General features: G+C 65.4%; 1 protein-coding gene across 1 annotated transcript in view; it reads left to right on the forward strand.

Moving 5' to 3' along the window:
- Nucleotides 1–221: 221 nt before the first annotated feature.
- The window catches only part of CBFA2T3 (CBFA2/RUNX1 partner transcriptional co-repressor 3), a 75,503-nt gene continuing 56,904 nt past the window's right edge, over nucleotides 222–18,820 (forward strand). Inside the window, exon 1 of the mRNA XM_032853764.1 lies at nucleotides 222–498. Coding sequence (XP_032709655.1) covers nucleotides 411–498 — 88 coding nt within the window. The 5' untranslated portion in view covers nucleotides 222–410. The remainder of the gene's footprint in view (nucleotides 499–18,820) is intronic.

The following is an 18,820-nucleotide window of genomic DNA, read 5'->3' on the forward strand; positions in this document are numbered from 1 at the left end:
TGAGGGAAGGCCGGGCCGGGCCGGGCCCAGATGGTTCCTGTTGAGGAAGCGGTGGGCACAGCTGCCTCCTCAGCCCCCAGCCGCGCTATCACGGTGACACAGCTGGCTGCCCCGCCTGGGCTGCGGGGAGACCTCCCCCACCGGCGCCTCCCCGGCCCGCCCTGCATCACATGAGCCCCTCCAGCCTCCCGCCCCTTCCCCAGGCTGGCGGGCAGCGGCTGCAAGAAGACCCGGAGCTCTGTGGGGCAGAGGCCTCCGGCGGTGAGAGAGCCGGGCTGGCTGCGCCCCCTCGTCCTTCCCTCAAGGCCCCTTGAGGTCAGGAAGGGCACGCCCCACCTTCGTCGGCCCCTGGAAGGCGGCCCACCTCTCACTCAGCGCCAGGATTGACTCCCAGACCCACGTCCAGACCCATGTCCCAGGCATCCCCGCAGCTGGACGGCGGGCTCCCAGTGTCCACCAGCTGCTGCGTGCCCCAGGGTCCCAGGAAGGGCGGCCCAGGTAAGAGGACGGCGGGGAGGACCGTGGGAGCAGATGGCGGGAGCGTGACATCTCCAGGCCGCCGCTTCCTGCCTGGCTCTGTTGACAGCTCGGGCCAGCCGTATTGACTCACCTCAGACGCCAGCACAGCCTCGCCCGGGCACACTCCCACACAGCTGGGACAGGTGGCCTCGGGAGGACCTGGCAGGTGCCGGGCTGGGTGCGGGCGCCCCTCCCTGGGGCACAGGCTAGAGGGGGCCCTGCTCAGGCCCATCTAGGAGGGAGTGGGCTCTGTCCTCCTCGCGGGCAGGGTCCCGGGACTTGGTGAGGAAGGTGGTGTGCAGGCAAGTGGAGGTGCCCCTCCTTCTGGGAGGACCCCAGGATTTAGGGGTGGGACAAGGACACTGAGGCCACAGGGAAGAGGGCCTGGCCCAAGGCCCCTGGATCAAGTGACGGTCCAGGACCCAACCCCGGTTCCCACCGATAAGCACTCTCTGCCAAGACTCCCGCCCTTTGGAGCCAGTGCCGGGGAGGGGTGGGGGCAGGAAGGGCCCAGGCCTTGCACCCCACCCCCGGGCTGCAGCTCTGGGCAGAGACCTCTTGGACACTCCCGGCCCCACTGCGAGGTCCCGGGGGCCTCATAGGACCTCATCCCAGGACTCAGGGGGCGGCCCCGCTCCCTAGCCCCGCCACGTGGCCACGCTCCAAGGAGCCTCTGGAACCTCCCAGAGCTCACAGCCCCAAGTCCCACTGTTGCAGCCATGTCCGGAGTCCACATGGGCCCTGACGCCCCTGACGCACCTCTACAGGGGTCACCTTTCCCACCCTGCTGCTGTCCAGGGGCCCAGGGCCAGCCCCTGACACGGGGCTCCACTGGTCACCTGGACCTTCCAGATGGAACACCGGCTGTGCAGAAGCCCACTGGGCACCCAGCGCGCTGTCGGCCCCCACCACGTGCGGGGTCCGGAGCCGCCACAGGGAGGTGCCAGCCCTGGACACGGTCCCCTGCCCCTCAGGCCGGCCTGGGGCTCTGGTCCTGTCCAACTGCTACGGGTACTACACGCCCCCTCCCTCCCTGGGGCAGTCCCCCCGCCCCGGAGCCGGCAGCCTGCTTCTGCCACAGGGCCCTGGGTCCAGCCCTGCCTCACCTGGGCCTCAGTTTCCTCGTGGGTCAGATCCTGTCCTCCCACCCCCGAAGGCATATCGGAGCAGCTTCCCTGAGGCCAGGGAGGGCAAGGGCAGACGGGGTGTGTGTGAGGGCCGCTGTAGCTCTTCTGTGTGAGTGGGGGGCCGGGCTAACCCGTGGAAGGAGTCGGAGGCCGGGAGGTATCGTGCAACGCGGCTGTGCACATCATGACAGTGTTGGCGGGCTGCGGGCACTGAGAGCCGACTGTCTGGGCGGACCCTGATGCTGAATCCCCGCTGCTGACTTACTGGCCCCGCAGTCCCCGCACCCCGAGCTCCCTGCTCCCTCGGGGCCTCACGGAGCCCTGCATACTTGGCTAGTGCGTCGGGCTGGCGGCTTCTGTGGGCCCGGGGTTCCCAGCCCTGGGATGCTCTGTCCCGTAGGAGTTCACACTCTGTCTTCCCTTAATCGCCTGGACCTGTGGGATGGTCACAGCCATGCTGGGGGACGTGGTGGCCCTCGGCCGGCCCAGGCCCCTGGGGCTCTGCGACACCGGGCGGTAGCAGCAGGTGGGGCCCAGCCAGGGGGCCTTTGGAGGCCTGGGGGACGGGCCTATGGACAGCACAGTGTGACCTTGAAGTTTCTGGGGCCCACAGGCACCCCAAGAATCCATGAAAACCTTGGAGACCCCAAAACATATGAAGTGCTTCTAAACTGTGAACAAAACAGAAAGTAACACCCCCAGTCGGTGAGCAAACGTCTCCGAACACCGCTTGGTGGGATGCAGGCGCCGGGGGTGGGGGCAGGCAACGCTGCACCTCCGGCCACCAGACCCCGCTGCTGGGCACTGGGCTGGCCCCTGAGCAGCCTCTCCACCAGACCCCAGTCCTGGCCAACCTGGCACCACCTCTGCTGGTGGCAGAGGTCAGGACCCCACGAGGTGGTGGACCCGCTCTGCGTCGTGGGAAGGGACGGCCCCCTCTAGAGGAGTGTTCACTTCACTCGGATTTATTAGGCGCCTACTGTATGCACTGGGAGCTGTGCTGATTCCAGCAGTGCAATCTGCACATGGGGAGATTGAAGGCCGGGCTGCCGTGCCCCCTGCAGAGCAGGAGGTGGGAGCCAGGACACCTGCGCAGGGGCCAGGTCGGAAACCCTGAAGGCCCCCGATGACTCCTGGAGCAGGGGATGCTGGAGGGCAGCTTACCGTGACCAGCCTGGTGGGAAACTGAGTCAGGCCTGCTTTGTGTCACCAGAGAGGGAGGAGGTGGGGTCTGCGTGGCAGAGCACAGCCCGTGTGACCAGGGAGAGAGCGAGCATCCCGTCCCTGGAGGAGTCCAAGTAAATGCAGGCTGGGGCAAGCATGGGTGTGGGCAAGATCCCAGGGCAGGTGCCATCCTGAGCTGGATCGGGGTAGAGCTCGGGGTCAGTGGGTAGGGTGGGCTCAGAGGCCACCACAGTCACCAAGAGCACAGGCTCGTCCTCCCCATCACACGCTCCCGTCCCCCTCCAGCTTCCCCAGGGGCCACGGGCCCTCCAGCATGCTCTCGGCTGGGCATGCCCTCCCCCACTCTATCAGTTTCCTGGGACAAATTACCTAAGCCAGGTGGCTTAGAAAAGAAGTCTTGTTCCCTCCCAGGCCTGAAGCCAGAAGTCCAAGACTGAGGCAAGGCCAAGCCCCCTGCTGAGGCTCCCACCATGGCCACGTGCCTCCAGCCTCTGCCTCTGCCTCACACGGCATCTCCTCTGTGTCCCTATGTCCTCTCCTCGCCGTGGAAGGACACTAGTCGTTGGATGTGGGGGCCCTCAATCCAGGTGACCAGATCTCCAGCTGTTCCATCTGCATCCAGGCAAGGCTTGGGGAAAGGTGCCCAGAGCCCATATGGTCCACCTCTGTCAGGGCCCGAGGTCAGGACCTGGGCACAGGGCCTCCAGCTGCAAGGGAGGCCTGGGGCCCCCAGGGGAGCAAGGCTATCCCTGGCCTAGCCCACACCATCCCCACTCATCACTCAGCCACAGTCCCTGGCCATGCTTGCGGGACTGTCAGGACACTGGTAGACTCACACAGGGAGGCCCTGGGCATCTAGCCGGAGGTGTGCAGGAGGCCCTCTCTGTAGTGGGAGCCAAGGGCCAAGCCCCTCAGGGCACCTGACCTGTGACCCTGTCGTGGCTGTCCACCTGCGTGCGTCTGTGTATAAAGTACTGTTGACAACTTTTTGGTTCCATATTGTCTGTGCTGTCACCACGCGAAGGATGGCCCCATGTCCCTGCTTGGCTCACACCCTGCGGGGGACTTTTCCCTTCACTCAGCCCCCACCAAGACCGGAGGTGACAGACCCCATCCCCTACCTCCTGCCCCCCTAAACACAGTGCCGGGGGCTCCTACGGCAGGATTGCCAACGCCTGTGTGACAAAGTGACTCCCATCATGGAAAAAGATACCAAAGTTCCCGGGGGCACACAGCAGGCGAGAGCAGGGACTCTGAGGCCCTGATGGACACAGGACCCGTTTGGGCGTTTGGGGCGGTCAGCCAGGTCTGTCAGTCCCGGCCGGGACCCAGCATCCCCGAAGAGGGACAGAGTATGGGTGGTTTGAGGGGAGCCATTTGTCAAGGTCACAGGTTAAGCAGAGGTCTGGGGGCTGACACCCCCCCTTAGGGGTGAGGAGGGGCGGGGGACGGAGCCGGGAGAGAGCCCAGGTGGGGGAGCCAAGCAGAGCTGTTGGGAAGTCTCAGGAGACACGCACCCTTGTCTCTGTCCCAGCCTCTCCCAAGGTCCCCAGGCCATCCCCCAGGGCACAGAGCATGGTAGCAGAGCACAGCTCTGGGCAAACAGGAGCTCTGGACTCGGTCCAGAAGCCTGGTCCCCCAAGTCTCACGTCAGGACGAAGAGGAAGCCGGTGGAGAGCAGACTCTGCTTCCTGGGGCGGGAGCTGGGGGGGTGGGGAGGAGGGCTCCCTCCCTCCTGCGGTAAATGTGGAGTGTCCCCCCTGCCCCCGGGAACTTCTCTTCCTGCTGGAACGTGCCCGTCCCTGGGCCATGCCATAGCATCCTCGGGCAGGCCAGGAAGGCCGTCCACTGAACCCTGACTCTGAGCCCAGGAGGCCGGAGCCACAGGGTGGGTGTGATGAAAGAGGGCTTCCTGGAGGAAGCGGCCCCAAAGGGGCAGCTGGAGGAGGTGAAGAAGGCTTTCACTTCTCAAGGTATCTTGCCTGAAAAGAGAGGCGTCCTCCTCAACCTGGCTCAGCACCCAGCTGTGCGGGGCTTTCTCACCCACTTTCACTTCCCGACAGTTGTTGGGGGAGGCTCAGCCAGAAAGAGTGGCCCCAGGGAGAGGCCAGAGCCCCTTGGCCCCAAGCCAGGACTCTCCCTCCAGTGCTCCTTCCAGAGACATCGCTCTGGATGAGGCCGCACTGGCTGTCAAGGGATGGAGAGGGCGGGGGGCGGCTCCTGGGGAAAAGAGAGGCCTCTTGGAGAGCCACCCACCCTTGGGGGAAACTCCAGGCCAGCCGAGGTGCCCGTGGACTCTGGGTCATTCGTAGCGATTGTTATGGGGCTGGAGGTCAGACTGCAGCGGGCGCTAGTGAAATTATCATTATTAAAGCGCCATGTGTGTGGGGCGGGCCAACCTCCCAGGGCGATCTCCAGACAGCTGCCCACAATGCCAGGGGGCATCGGTGGGGACATTTCACGTGGCACTTTGCCAAGCTGCTTTGTCTTTAGTCGTCTGCAAGAGCGAGGCTGTGAAACGTGAAGCTGGGTCACCTCGCACCGGCACGCATGCCCTCCGGGGGTTTCTACCCTCTCCACCTGGCTTCCCACTCTCGCTCTTGCCCTTCCAGCCCCTGGGCCTTTGCATGTGCTGTCCCCGCCCCCCGAGAGCCTTTCCCTCAGGCATGTGCCCTGCTCCCTCCTCACCCCCCTCTTCCCCGCTGCATTTATTTATTTCAACGGGCAAACTCAGCATTGCCCCGGGGCTCTGGGCATGTCTACCGTCTCTCTCCCCAGCAGCACAGGCGGTCTGCTCCATGGTCTGCCGTCCCCTTGGCGCCCACGGCCGTGCCGGCTCACAGGGCGCTCAGCACTTGGGAGTGGATGCATGCCGTGCCCAAGGAGAGTCCGCCACCGCACACACAGCGTGTGCCTGCTGATGCCACCGCAGGGACTGTAGGGGACATCTGCGTTGCTTTCCAGATCCCATATCTGTCGTGACAGCCGCTGTCAGGCAAGGAACGGAGGCTCCGAGACAGAGGGTGACTTGCTGGAGTCACACAGCAAGGGGGTCGGGGCACAGAGTGGCAACTGGGGCTGACCCTTTGGCCCCCAAATGGGAGGGCTCCCCCTACCGTGGGGAGCCTTGTGGCCAGATGTTGGGGCACCAGGTGTCCAAGCCTCCTGGAGATGGTAGGGGTGGGACAGCCACCTGGCACCACCCACAGAGCCTGGGTGACCCTCCCCCCACCCCACAGTGGCCAGCAGGGGGTCTAGGTCAGAGGTCAGCCTGAGGGCTGGTCCACAGAGAGGGCTGCTTTGGCCGAGGCCCTGGAGGGTTTCTGGAGCCCCGCTGAGCCCTCTCCGCTGTGTTCGCCTCCAGCCCCCAACCTGGCCGGGTCGAACCGCTCCCACCTGGAGCCGGCTCAGAAGCGGGCGGTGAGTCCTAGGTAGGGCCGGGCAACTCGAGACTGAACTTCCCAGACGTGCATCCGGCTGGGCCTCGGCTTCTCCGGCGCGATGGGGACAGGATGGGGCGGCTCTTGCTAGACCCTGGCGGCCTCTCCCAGCCAGAGGACATCCCTGGGGGTCTGCGTGCCCCTCCCGGGCAGCCTGAGAGCTCTCAGGCTGGACCGTGCCGGGCAGCAGACCCCAGGAGTGGGGAATGGCCCCCGTTTTCCCGCCCACTGTTCCCAGCACCCACCTGGCCACGGGGCCCAGGGCCCTGGTCGGAGGTGTGTGAACCCCTTCCTGGGCTGCAGTGCTGGTGGGCCAAGGAGAATCAGGTGTGGCACCCGTGTGGGCTCACCAGCTGGGACTGGTGTCTGGGAGGAATTGGGCAGACCCATCCTCAGGTGCGACCCCTGTGCTCCTGGTGGGAGGGTCTGGTCGGCCTCGCCAGGGGCTCAGCAACCCTCTGGGCAGGGGGGAGCCCCAGGAGGCCCATCTCCGGGCAGCGCAGGTCTCCCAAGGGGGCCTGAGGCTTTCCTCGGGACGCGGTGCTGGGGGCACGGCCGACGCATCACTGTCCCTGAGAACAGGACATGGGAGCAGATCCCTGCTTGTTGATCCCCAGGCTGCCAAAGGGAACACGGCTGACGGGGCACGAGGGGAAAACCTACTCCAGACTCCCTCCTGGGCCTGCACACGGCTTTCCCGGCAGCCTTCACGGCGCCATCAGCCTGCTTGCAAGATGAGAACACAAATCAGAGAGGTCAGGGAGCCGGCTCAAGGCCCCACAGCACGTCCTGGGCAGGGCCCCACGGGGGGACCTCGAGAAAGGGATTCCCTTCTGCACCCCCTGCTCCAGAGATGAAGGCTGTGCCTGGCATCCCACGGCCCCAGAAGGACCCTCTCCAAGCCCTCGGCGGGTTCTGCTCCTCCCACCCTGGGGAGCCCAGAGCAGGTGCACTGACACCTGGGCCCCGTGCGTCCCAGTGGATGCCGGCAGAGCTGTGCGCCCAGCCCAGGGCCCCTCCAGCGAAGCCCCCTCTGCTGGCAGCAGCTGGGGAGCCCTTCGGAACCGCCGACCCGGGCCCCGGCGTATGACTGCCCAGCACCCACGTGTTCCAAGTGGTTTGGAGCACCACTCCCTGCAGCTGAGGGCTGGGAGGGGTGCGGGTCACGGAGGGGTAGGTGTGGAGAGGGGTCCCTTTCTGAGAGGAAGCGGTGCCAGCACCTGCCCGCACGGGGCTCGCAGCCTTGAGGGGACAAAGAGCCCACGGGGCCAACGGCGGATCAGGACCCAGCCCTGTACCAGGGTCCTTACCCTAATGATGTGGCCTCATCCCTGGTGCCCTCGGCCCAGGGGAGGGGAGGGAGCCCGAGGGCCTGGTGCCCATGCTGGCCACGTCCTTCCCCCAGGCCCGAGGAGCCTCGCGGACCCTGTGCAGAGGTACGGGAGGTGCAGGGTGGGGAGGTCTAGGCAGGATGGGAGCCATTGGGAGGAGGCTGCTCTAAGGACAGGGCCGGGGCGGGGGTTTGGGCTAACCCTGCGTGGTCTGGCTTCCCTGGTGCGGAGAGCTCAGCCGTGAGGCAGCAGGGTGGGGAGACCATGGCCTTGGTGGGAGGTCCGGGCTGGTAACCCCGTGAACCCACAGGCCCGTCTCTGTCTGTGACATGAGGATAAGAGGCAGCCCCCGGAGAGGCTGGGGTTCTGGTGAGAGACCCCGGGGCCCTCCGCCCTCCTCCCCCCAGGTCCCCATGCTCCCTGCCACCAAGGGACTTGCCCGTGACCCCCGGTAGGCCCTTCCCTCAAAGGCCACTTGTGGTGGCTGAGAGAGCCTGCAGTGGAGAAGGAACTGGGCCATCTCCCCCGCCCGCAGCTCCCAGAGCTTCCTCCTTCCCTCCCAGGCTGGGGTGCATTTTGAGTGTGTGGAAAGCCCCGACCTTGCAGACCCTACGAGGGAGAGCGGGGTGGGAGGAAGGGCCAGCGGGAGGGCGGGAAGGACCTCTGGCCATCATCCACCCGGCTGTGCCCCTCACCTCCAGCTGCCACGGCCTCGGACCCCGGGCCAGTAGAGCCAGCCCGACGCAGCCCTGATCACCCCCATGGGAGACTCGGGGCCTCTCTGCTCCAGGGCCAGGCACCGGGGTTTCCTCCTACCCGGGCTCCCCTCGTAAGAGACGAGGTGTAAGGGTCCCAGACCCCCATCTGTGTGGGGCTCCACCAGCCAGGCCAGGGGACCCCGACACTCAAGCCTGGAGCTCAGTCAGAGCCCAGATGGACAGCAGCTGGCCTCCTCCCGAGCTCGCCACCCTCAGCAGCCCCTGCTTTCTGCCACTCCCCTGCCAGGGCCTTGGGTCGGGGACTTTGTCCCGATGTTTGGCCAGGCCTGGACACATGGACAGACAGACAGACGGCAAGCCTGGTCCTGCCCCTCTAATACAACATTCTCTACATCAAGTCTGGGACCACACATCCCCAAAACAGGTGCAGACAGGTGACCAAAAATGCAAGTCAGAGCCCCCCCCCCATGGCCCCCAAGGGCTGTGCTCCCAAGTGCTGGGAGGCTCAGGAGACCTCAAGGGGCTCTGCTCAGCCCCGGCCCCTCAACCAGGCTTCCTCGTCTGCAGCAGGAGGGGCTGTCCCCACCTGGGGGCTCTCCGGGCGGGGCTGCCACCCCGAGCTCCGGGGCAGCAGGCGCAGCTGGGGTGAGGGAGATAGGAGCAGGCAGCTTCCTGTCGGAAACCGAAACTGCCAGGTGCTTCCCGCCTGCCCTCCCTCCCTGGGCCACCCAGAGACAGCCAGACCCACCGTCCTGCAGCCCAGCCCTCCGCCCAACGATGAGGACCTCGGGGCCTCGCCTCCCAGCACGGGGCCCCTCTGAGCCTCGGTGCAGCCCCAGCCTGAGCCACCCTGGCGCCAGCTTTCAAGGTCTTTGTGCAAAACACAGGGTGCAGACCACCTTACTGATTTTTAACTTGGGACACCTGTGAGCATGGTCAGACTTAACAGAGCATTAAATCCAACTGTTCTGGCTTCGTTCTCCTTCCCTCCGGCTGGGGATTATGGAACATTCTGCATGTGGTCCCCCATCCGTGGGCAGGCTGCCCCGAATCCGTGGATCTGGGGGATGGGAGGAACCCGTCTGACCTGTTCTCGGGCCCCAGGCTCACCCGTGGTCCTTGCTTCTCTGTGGCCCCTCGTTCATTTAATCTGAAACAATTGGCAGGCCTGTCACCCAGAACACTGGGGACCAGCTGTGCTCCTTGGAGAGCCTGTCCCTCCCCTCTGCTTCTCTGCAGAAATGGATTACCCCAGACGCCGTGGCCGCCCCCAGAGGCTGCCCCAGCCACAAGCGGCTTCAAGCCGGGCTGCGTGGGCAGGACCCACTCAGCTAGCCCAGGCGGCATCTGGACTGAGCTGCGGGACCCCAGCGCCTTCCCGCAGCCTCCTCCGTAGCATGGGGCAAGGACACGAGAGCCCCTCGTGGCTGGAGGCTGCAACCATCCAAGGGACTATGTCGGTCTGTGTGTGTCCTTCCCAGATACACTGTGATTTTTGGTATTTTACATTGTTACATAAACATATCACGGTCGACGTACTCTTTCCAAGTTTCCTCTCCACGATAACATGACCTGGGTGCAGGCAGCGGGCTCCAGGAGCCCAGGCCGGGCTTTGGGTGGGGCTGGACGGGGACTCCTTCCCAGCGGCTGGCTGTTATTAAAGGCCTTCTGTACCGTGCGGGTGTCTGGCAATGGCATGGATGTTTCTGGAGGTCATGAGCGGCTGAGGCTCCTGGAGATTTCTGGGGTGTGGAAACCAGCACCAGCCGGAGAGGGGAGGCAGGAGGCGGAGCGCGGGGCGGGGCGCCTCAGCCCTTCTAGCCCGATCCTTTCTGAACATGGGCTCCTGGTTGGCCCCCGTGAGGCGGTGGGATGTGTCCAGCTGCAGGGCCAGAGGCCGGGAGGCTCTCACTCGGGTGCCTCTTCACCTGCGGCCACATCCTCTCCTACCAAGGACACAGGGGAGGAAGTTCGTCGGGCGGGAGAGCCTGTCATCGTGCAAGGGTTGAGTGGGGACCTCTTGGGAGCACGAGACCTCCGAGGACACTGGGAAAGCTTCGCGTGGCGGGGGAGGAGCTGCCTTGGGCTCTCCAGCAGGAAGAGGCTCGAAGGGGCCTCTGCATCTGCCCAGGGCCACCGAGCCCCCGGGTCATCCCCCCATCCCCGTCGTCCTGATGACCTGCTGAGGGGGCCGCGCAGATGGTGGGGAAGTTGGAAACAGAATGGTGGTGGGCCCACCCCCATCAAGCCCGTAAGGGGATCAGGGATGCACAGCAGGGCTGCCCAGGGGCCCAAAATGCCCCGAGGGCCGCTGACCCTTGGCAACCTGCTCAGCAGCAGGAGGACTCTGTCCGTCGTGTTGCCTCTGGCCGGCTTGGGACGGGGGCCCAGCAGAGGAAGGTCAGGGGACGGGGGCCCGGCTGGGCTTGATGCCCAGAGACAATGGCCCGCGATCAGACTCCCTGCAGGGGAGGTGTGGGGCAGAGCTCCGGTCGGGAGAGGTGAGGCGACACACGGCCACCAGCACACCCCAGTCCCTTACACTCTTGCCAAAACAACGTGGCACTCCAGGCCCTCTCCCGTTCCTCCCGGCCTCTGGAAAGTGGTCGTGTGCACACGGGTTGTAAAGACCCTGGCTATGGACACTGCTGCGGGGGTCTGGGCCTGGGGTGCCGGCAGGTTCTCGGTTTCTTTTCCCTGGAAGGCGGGTCCCTCTTGCTCCTGAGGAGACCCTGCGGGCCGACAGCCCTCCACGCGCAGCTCGAGGACACGGCTGGTCAGAGGGACAAGAGCCTCACCACCTCTGTGGCTGGGCCAGGCCTCGAACCAGACCCGTGCTGACCCACCCACCCCTGCCGGTGCCAGGCTGAGCCACGGCCCTGTGGGATCCGGCAGGAGGCCGTTCTCACCAGGGTCTGGAGTTTGAGGGTCGCTGCCCCACACGGACGGTGCCTGGGAACTGGGTGCTCTAGAAGCATCGGCCGCAAGCAGCTCTGGGAAGGCAGAACGTGGGGCTGGGAGCTGAGAACGAGGAGCCCGGCATGGGGCCTCCCGCTGCGCAGTGCCAGGCGCCGACACGGAGAGCAGGCAACCCGCGGACAGGGAGCCGTCCTCGGAGGCTGGCGGCGGGAGGCACTGGGTGACAGGTCGTGGGAACACGTTCCTACCTATGGGGCTGGGGCTGCACGGCACCGGCAGGTCCCTGGCCACCGCGGCCTTGTTTCTCTCAAAATGGTTACAAGGGGCACTTTTTCATTCTGGGTTTTTTACCGCAGAAAATATAGTTTTCTTAAAAAATAAAAACAAACAACCACTAAAGCATCGCGAAAGGTGAGTCCTTCCTCAGCCTCAGGGCCCTGCCGACCCCCCGTACATGTGCCGCAGGCCGTGGGGCTCTCCAGCAGCCTTGCTCCAGGGCACCCCGGGTCCCCCCCGCCTGCCCTCGGCATCCAGGGCCTGTGCGCTGTGACCTCACTCCAGCCCTGGGCCTTGCCTCTAGCGGTGCTTTCGGGAGAGCCTGCCCCAGCCCCCTGCCGGCCGCACAGCCAGGACTCCAGGCGCCTCACGTCGGGGCTGAAGAGGAGGGCGCAGAAGCGCCTTCCCTTCCCTCCACCGCAGCCCACAGCAGGCACGGGTTTGTGTCGCGGGGAGTGCGCCCTGAGGTCACCCCCGGAGCAGGGAGCTGCGTTTGTGTGCAGAAATGGACAGAGGGTTGGTGCCATGACCCCCAGGTGTAGGGCCCTGGGGATGTCCTCCCGGGCTCATGCCAGGCCTCTACACTGGGGCGTGCTGAGCACCCCCAGGGCCATGGGAAGATGCAGGGGAAGGTGCTCCGTGGCTCAGCGAGTGCCACTCCTGGGAATGTGGTCCCCGAGAACCTGGACGTCGGTTCTCAGTCCTTTCAGGTGGACCTTCGGCCCCACGGAGGTGCCTGGGCAGCAGGCCACTGTCCAGGGACCTGCGTGCCCCTTCCAGGGCATGTCACGGGCATGGCCATGCTTCACAGAAAGTTCTCACTGCGTGTGGACCAGGCCTCACCATCTGGCACAACACGGAGTCCTTGATGGCCTCAGGCACTCGAGCAAACTTGAAATCCCCTTGCTTTCAAGTCCCCGGTCAGCAGCCACACACCAGCCCCAGCAACCCGTGGACCACCAACACTCTGGTCAAATGCAGTGAAAATGTCGATGAGAACATCCCACTCCTCTCCCTCCTACACGTCTGCCTTCTGTCCTGTGAGCAGTGTGGCTTTCCTGAGTCTCCATGCGTCCCACAGCAGCAGGCTGAGGAGAGTTCTAGAGACACCAGGCCAGAATGAACACACAGGCAGCCCCCGGGCTCCCACCCCTGCACGTGACCCCACCCCCTGCTCACGGCGAGCCCCCAGACCCCTCTGGCTGCCATAACTTCTCCTTGAACGGAGCTGCAGTCAGAGTCAAGCTTGAGGCCGGCGGCAGAGGGTGAGAAGCCGGTCCCCCGTCCACGCAGGGACCCATTCACACGGACGCTCGCTCACTGCGAACCCGAAACCCGAATGCCACTGGGCCTCCCATGATTTTATTTCCTACCTCTGGCCATCCCGCCCATGAAGGGTCTGAAGCCCGTGTCCAGGAGGGGGGCGGCCGGGCACGTAGATGCGACGCGGACAGGAGGCGAGTGGCACAGAGCCACCTCCGGACACGGGCCTTTCCGCTCTCCCTCCTCCATCATCCTCTTCCTCGAGGCTTCCTGGCCGCAGAGTGGCTGTGCCGCCTCCAACCATCACATCTGCCTTCCAAGCAGGAAGAAAGAGGAAGAGAGGCAGTACAGAGGACGAACCCTGGGCCAGCCCCTCCCAGCAGGAAAACTAAGTTTTCTGTAGATGCCTGCCTCCCTGAGGGCTGTCCCACCATGACAGGGCTCCTGCCCCCATCCCTGAGGCTCCTTCCCAGACCAGGACAGTCCGGCTTCTGTTTCTTCTCCGTGGCCTTCTGGCGGCCCCTGCTCCCACGGCCCCATCGACCCAGCTCTGGCCCCTCGAGGTCTGTGGCGCAGGTGACCCTACGACCAGCCCACCGATGGCCGTCCTTGCTGGCCATGGAGGGCGAGGGGAGGGCCACCCTGGCCTCAGTCCCCGTGCGGAGACAGCAGTGTAGTACCACGTCTCTCAAGGGCCTCCCGAGGGCACAGGCAGTGGGACGGTGACCTGGGGTCCTGGACTTGTCTTCGAAGGGTCTTGTCTTAGCCCTGCAGGTTTCCACTGAACGTGACCCGAGGGGTTGACAGACCTGTCCTCCTGGGAGCGCTTATTCTAAGAGCCAGCCTTTCCTCCTGGGGCCTGGACGGCGCATTTCCCTGCCCTTGTCTTCTCTCCATCATCTCTGCAAGCCTCCGCAGAGCCCTCCTCTCCTGATTCTCTCTCCTTCTCCTGGTTTCCCTCCGTCTTTCTTCCCCCACAACCTCACTGACAATCACAGCATCGTGCTAATTTACTTCTAGAATATTCTCTCCTGTGCTGAAGCCTAACAGGGACAGCACACCCATGCTGTCTCTGACCTCTGTCCTCACTCCCATCTGAGACCTCCGGGCCACCGTGGCAGCCCCCAGGCCTGCTCTCGGGCCCCGGGCACCCACCTTCCTTCCAGGCCTAGATTTCCATGCCAGTCTTCTCTGCAAACCCGCCGTTATCTGCCACGGGCTCTGTGTGCCGGGGACGGAGAGGCACCCTCGTGTGCCAAAGCCGGTCGGGGGTCACAGCCGTTATCCGTGGGACCGTCCGGTTACCTTGGTCAGAGCAGGACCGGCTCGGTCCCACGGGCCAGTGTCCTTGGCGCTGGGCACAGAGCCTGCCCCGGGGTGGCTTCAAGTCGCCCAGCCCCTTTCTCGGTGGAAACAGGGCAGGCCTTCTCACGTCTGCTAGAGCCAAAGGCCACGAGGCTGGCCTTTCAGCCCCGTTCACCAAAACGCCACGCCCTGGGCGGTGCCTGGCACGGCGTCGGCCCTCAGCCCACGGTGGTCAAGCAAATGAGCACCCGGCGGGCCCGGCTGGGGAGAGGACGCAGAGGGGACCCACGCGGGGATCCAACAGAGCTCTGGCCCGGATGCGCTGGGCCCGTGTCCACATAGCCTCCGAAGGCGGCGGCGGGCCCAGCCTCAGTCTCCCCCTCTGGAGAACGGGGAGTCCTCACTCGCCACAATCAGACAAGGCCCCTAAACCTGAGTGTTATCGCGTGGGGGGTCCTTCCGCCCCCTCCCTGCCGCCACCATCCCCTGCCCGGCTCCCCCCAAACCCCCAAGATAAAACTTCTCCTTCCCTGCACGAAGAGTTCCCATTCGAGCTGACCACAGCACCCCCCACCAGCTTCTCCCTGGAGTTTCAGGTTCTTAGAATTATTTTAGGTCTCCTTCCCCATGTGGCCTGCGCTGGGGCCTTCCCTCTCAACGGGCTCGCCGTGGCTTGGCTTCTGGGGCTCCCTGCAGCCCGAGCTGTCCTGCGGGGGCCTCCCGGGCGCACGGCTGCCGTCAGCCCGTTCCCTCCCTGGCCCTGCCCCCTCGGGCAAGGCAGTCGCAATGAGGCTCGGAAAGTGTCTGGGTCCGGTTTGACTCTGAGCAGCTTTCCTGAGGTAACTCAGGTCAAGTGCATGCAAGCCGGCGGCTTCCAGCCGAGCTGTGCCAGCGGCCAGCACCGCTACCGAATTTTAGAACATTTCCACCCCCTCAGCAGAAACCCGACACCCCTGCGCCGTGCCTCCCGTCCTCGTGCCCCGCGATCTGCCCTCAGTCCCTCAGTCCGTGGCTCTGCTCTCCCAGATGGTTCGCAGCAGCGGGGGCCGATGACAGAACGGGGACTGCACTCTTTTTCTGGCCGAGTCGTGTTCCCCATTGGCACTGGGCCTTCTTCCGCGTGAACGTGCTGACCTGGGAGGGCAGGAGAGCCTGGCGCGAGCCCAGCCCAGTGCCCACACGCTGTGCGTCTCGGGCGACTGACCACCGTCTCTGGGGCTTCGCTTGCACGCGGCCACAGTGGACCGGCACAGGGAAGCAGAGGGGTGCCGCAGAGGGCCCTGCAGGGGAGGCGTTGACCTCCGGGCCGTCATCCTCCCCGTGCTGAAGACAGCAGGGAGAGGCCGTCGTGCTCTTACCACTGGCGCTCTGCGCCCAGCACTGTGGTCCCCGTCTCATGCCGGCCCGACAGCGGGCGGGGACGCAGCCCTGAAAGGCCGTGCTGTCGGCCCGGGGAGCAGCCCAGGGAGCAGCCCAGGGAGCAGGTTGGGCTTCTGGACTTGTGCGCCGCAGAATCTTCCAGAACCCTAGATGAGAGCAGAGATTCCCGGCTCCCCCCCAGAGACCTGTCCTCCGTAGGTCTGGCACCCAGCTGCCCTCGGGCACAGCCATGGGGGGCTCAAGTCCCAGGGGCGGCTTCGGTTCCCGGGGAGAGTGTACTCAGACGCAGAGTTGGGGTGAGCTGACTGCCGAGCAATGCAGTGTCCGGCACCGAAGGAGAGCTGCGCCCCGAGGAGCCACACACACGGGGCGCCCTGAGGCTGGGGGTCTCCCCGCCTCTGCCCCGGACAGCATTAGAGCGAGCTGCCAGGGTCTGGCCCCGAGGCTCCCAGGGAAAAGCTGGGCTGGCTGTGTGCTGTCCGTTTGGCTGGAAGGCAGGGGAAGGGCTCCTGCCCAGCGAGGTCGGGAGCCCAGAGCAGTTCGAGGTGCCCAGGCCTGGAGCTGTGCATGGCCGGGCGTCCCAGCTCTGACCCGGTGCTTCTACTCTGTTGTGCACAGAAGAAGCCAGGCTCTGCTGCCCCAGGTGTCTGGACCTCCCCACCCCGACTTTCTGTTCCCTCTGGGACCGGGGGCCAGGTGGGAGAGAGCGTCAGGAGCCCGGGCAGCTGCCTTCTCAGTCCCTCTAGGCCACCTGGCTGACGCCCCAGGGCCCCCTCCCCCAAATTCTCAGGGACCCATATGTTGTGCTCAGGGACCAGCCAGCTGTGGCTGAGGGGCAGGGGCAGGGTCACAGGGGAACCTGCAGGGTCGCCAGGATGGAAGCGCCCCACTGTGGTCGGTGACACGTGTAAGATGTGTGAAGTGTGTCACACACGAGAGTCAAGAGTCGGGAAGGAACAGGACTTGGTGGCATCAGAGGGAAGAGAGGGTGGCTCGTCCCGGGACAGAGCAGAGCCCGAGCGTGCAGGAGAGGTCTGTCCCCTTCTCCCCATCTCTGGTCCTGCGGCGTGGCTCCACAGGCCGGGACCGGCTCTGAGGCAGCGGGGTCCCGGCGTCCCAGCTCAGCAACACGGCTCTCCCGCCCCAGGAAGGGAGCCTGGTGTCACTGGCCGGCCCAGGGGGTCCCGCCTGTCTGGTCAGGGATCCGGCCTGTGGCCAGAGGGCAAGTCTGTTTCCAGAAAAGGGGTTCTGGACGCTGCACGCGGCATCCACATGCTGCCAGGAGCAGGTCCCCATGCGTGTCACGCGGGGTCTGAGGCTGGGACTTGGAGCAGGACCTGCTTGGAAGGCCAGTGCCAGGGCGGGAGCCTGTCCCCTGGAGGGAAACCCAGAGACTTCACGCTGTTAAGATTCACGCAACTTAGTCGCAGCAAATGATCCCAAGTGTTTATTTTCCCCGTGGTAAATTATGACTTCAACAGGCAGAAATTAGGGACCCCGGCACCAAGGAGCCATGAAAGCCATGGCCATCAGCAATCCCACAGCCGGAAACAGAGAAATCGGAGCCTGTCTCTGCCCCAGCGCCCAGGGAGCCCAGGGAGCCCCCAGCCCATCGTGCCTCACATCCGCCCCCTCCGCCCCTCCACCAGCCTCAGCCCTCATGGCAGCCGAGGGCAGAGGCCTTGGGCTGCTGTGGAATTCCGCCCCAGGGCAGGGACTGGGTTTTGAGGGATGCGGAAGTCGCAGGGTGTCTGTGGATCAGGGCCCTGTTCCCTCCCTCGCTCCTCCCGTGGGCATGTGCCCCGCACTGGCGCCGCCAGACAGGGAACCCGCGGCGGGGGTGGGGCTGGGAGAGCAAACCGTTGGGGAGTGGATCATGCAGCCAGGGTGACGCCCTCTCCTGGAGAGGGGACCGGTGAGGCTGCTGGGGGACCCAAGCGCTTGCGTCCAGGCCGTTGTGGTAGCTTTTGTCTCACAGGGCCAGGCCGGGCAGGGGAGCCGTCGGGGGCTCTCACCAGCCACAGCCCATCTTCCCACCAGGAAAGCCCGGTTTTCCCAGCGGTGCTCAGCAGCCTCCGTCTGCGTCTGGCCTCAGAGGCACTCCCTGGACCAGCCCTGTGCGGCAGGCAGGCGGGCGAGGACAGGCCGGCTCCCACCTCCGGCTGGATGGGCTCCACGTTCCCCTGAACCATCTGGGCCTCTTAGCCAGAAAACATCCCTTGGGGGTCAGGACCCCTTGCACCTGGGGGATAAGCAGAGAGGTCCAGACGTGGCTCCCCTCTCTGAGGCTGTCTCCGCATGTGTGAAATCAGGGGCTTGGTCTGGTAACATCTACCCTCTGCACCCGGCTGTGAAAGTCGCAGCCCGAGGAAGGGCGGGGTGACCTGGACAACTGTGGGCAGACTGAGGGACAAGGGGGGCTCAGCGGGATCCAGGGAGCCCGAGGAAGGCTGCTCCCTCCCTGGCACACACCCCGGCCTGCTGCCTCCTCCCATCAGCGCCCTGGGGGCACGGGGCTGTCTGGCGGATAGTTAATGGACAAACGGAGAGCAGGATGACGGTTAATTCCGTCAGCGGCTCACACAGTAGCAGACACGGGAAAGCCGTCTTGACAGGGCCGTGCGTGTGGGCTCTGGACAGTCCGTACCCCAGGCCACGACGGTGGCAGGACGCTGAGGCCGTGGCGCCGAGGGCCCCCGGCTCCTGGGAGAAGCCATGGTGTGGTAGGTGGGCTGTCATGGGGAACAGAAGGACGCCCCCCGGCCCCAGCAGGACTCGCTTGGCAGAATGTCCCAGGTGGCGGCAACCGCGTGTGCACCTGACGGGCGGGAGACCCCTTATCTGATGCGGAAGTGACAGGACCAGACTCTCAGTTGTCCCTGTGCTCTGCAGGAGGGGGCCTGGGCCTCAGTGATGGCCTCACCCCATCATCAGAGCAGGAGATGCGTGTGGCCTTGGAGACCGTCCGTCCCGCGACAGCGCCCCTCTCAGGCTGACGCCTGGGCCCTTGTGCCCTGGCACCGCAGCAGGCTGGTCAGTCGCCTCCTCTCCCGGGGGCCGTGGGGTGAGGCCGTGTGCCGGCCAGGATGCCAGGGGCAGGCGACAGAAGCCCCGGGGGAGCTCAGGCAGGACGGGGCGTAACAGGCTCGGGTAACAGGCTGCGGGGAGCGAAGGACATGCTGCACACGGGGTTGTGGGGCACAGAGGCCCCAGGCAGACGGGGTCCCCGAGCCGCCGAGCAGGGTTCTGAGGTGCAGCCGGGGGACGTAGCCAGGGGACGTAGCCGCGGGGAGCAGAGAGGCCCTAGAGGGCCAGCAGGTGGCTGCCCACAGGCAGGGCTGGTCTTGGCTTTCGGG

This window comes from Lontra canadensis, unplaced genomic scaffold (genome assembly GCF_010015895.1).
Source record: "Lontra canadensis isolate GAN:19392208 unplaced genomic scaffold, GSC_riverotter_1.0 scaffold8, whole genome shotgun sequence".
In the NCBI taxonomy this organism is placed as follows: Eukaryota; Metazoa; Chordata; class Mammalia; order Carnivora; family Mustelidae; genus Lontra; species Lontra canadensis.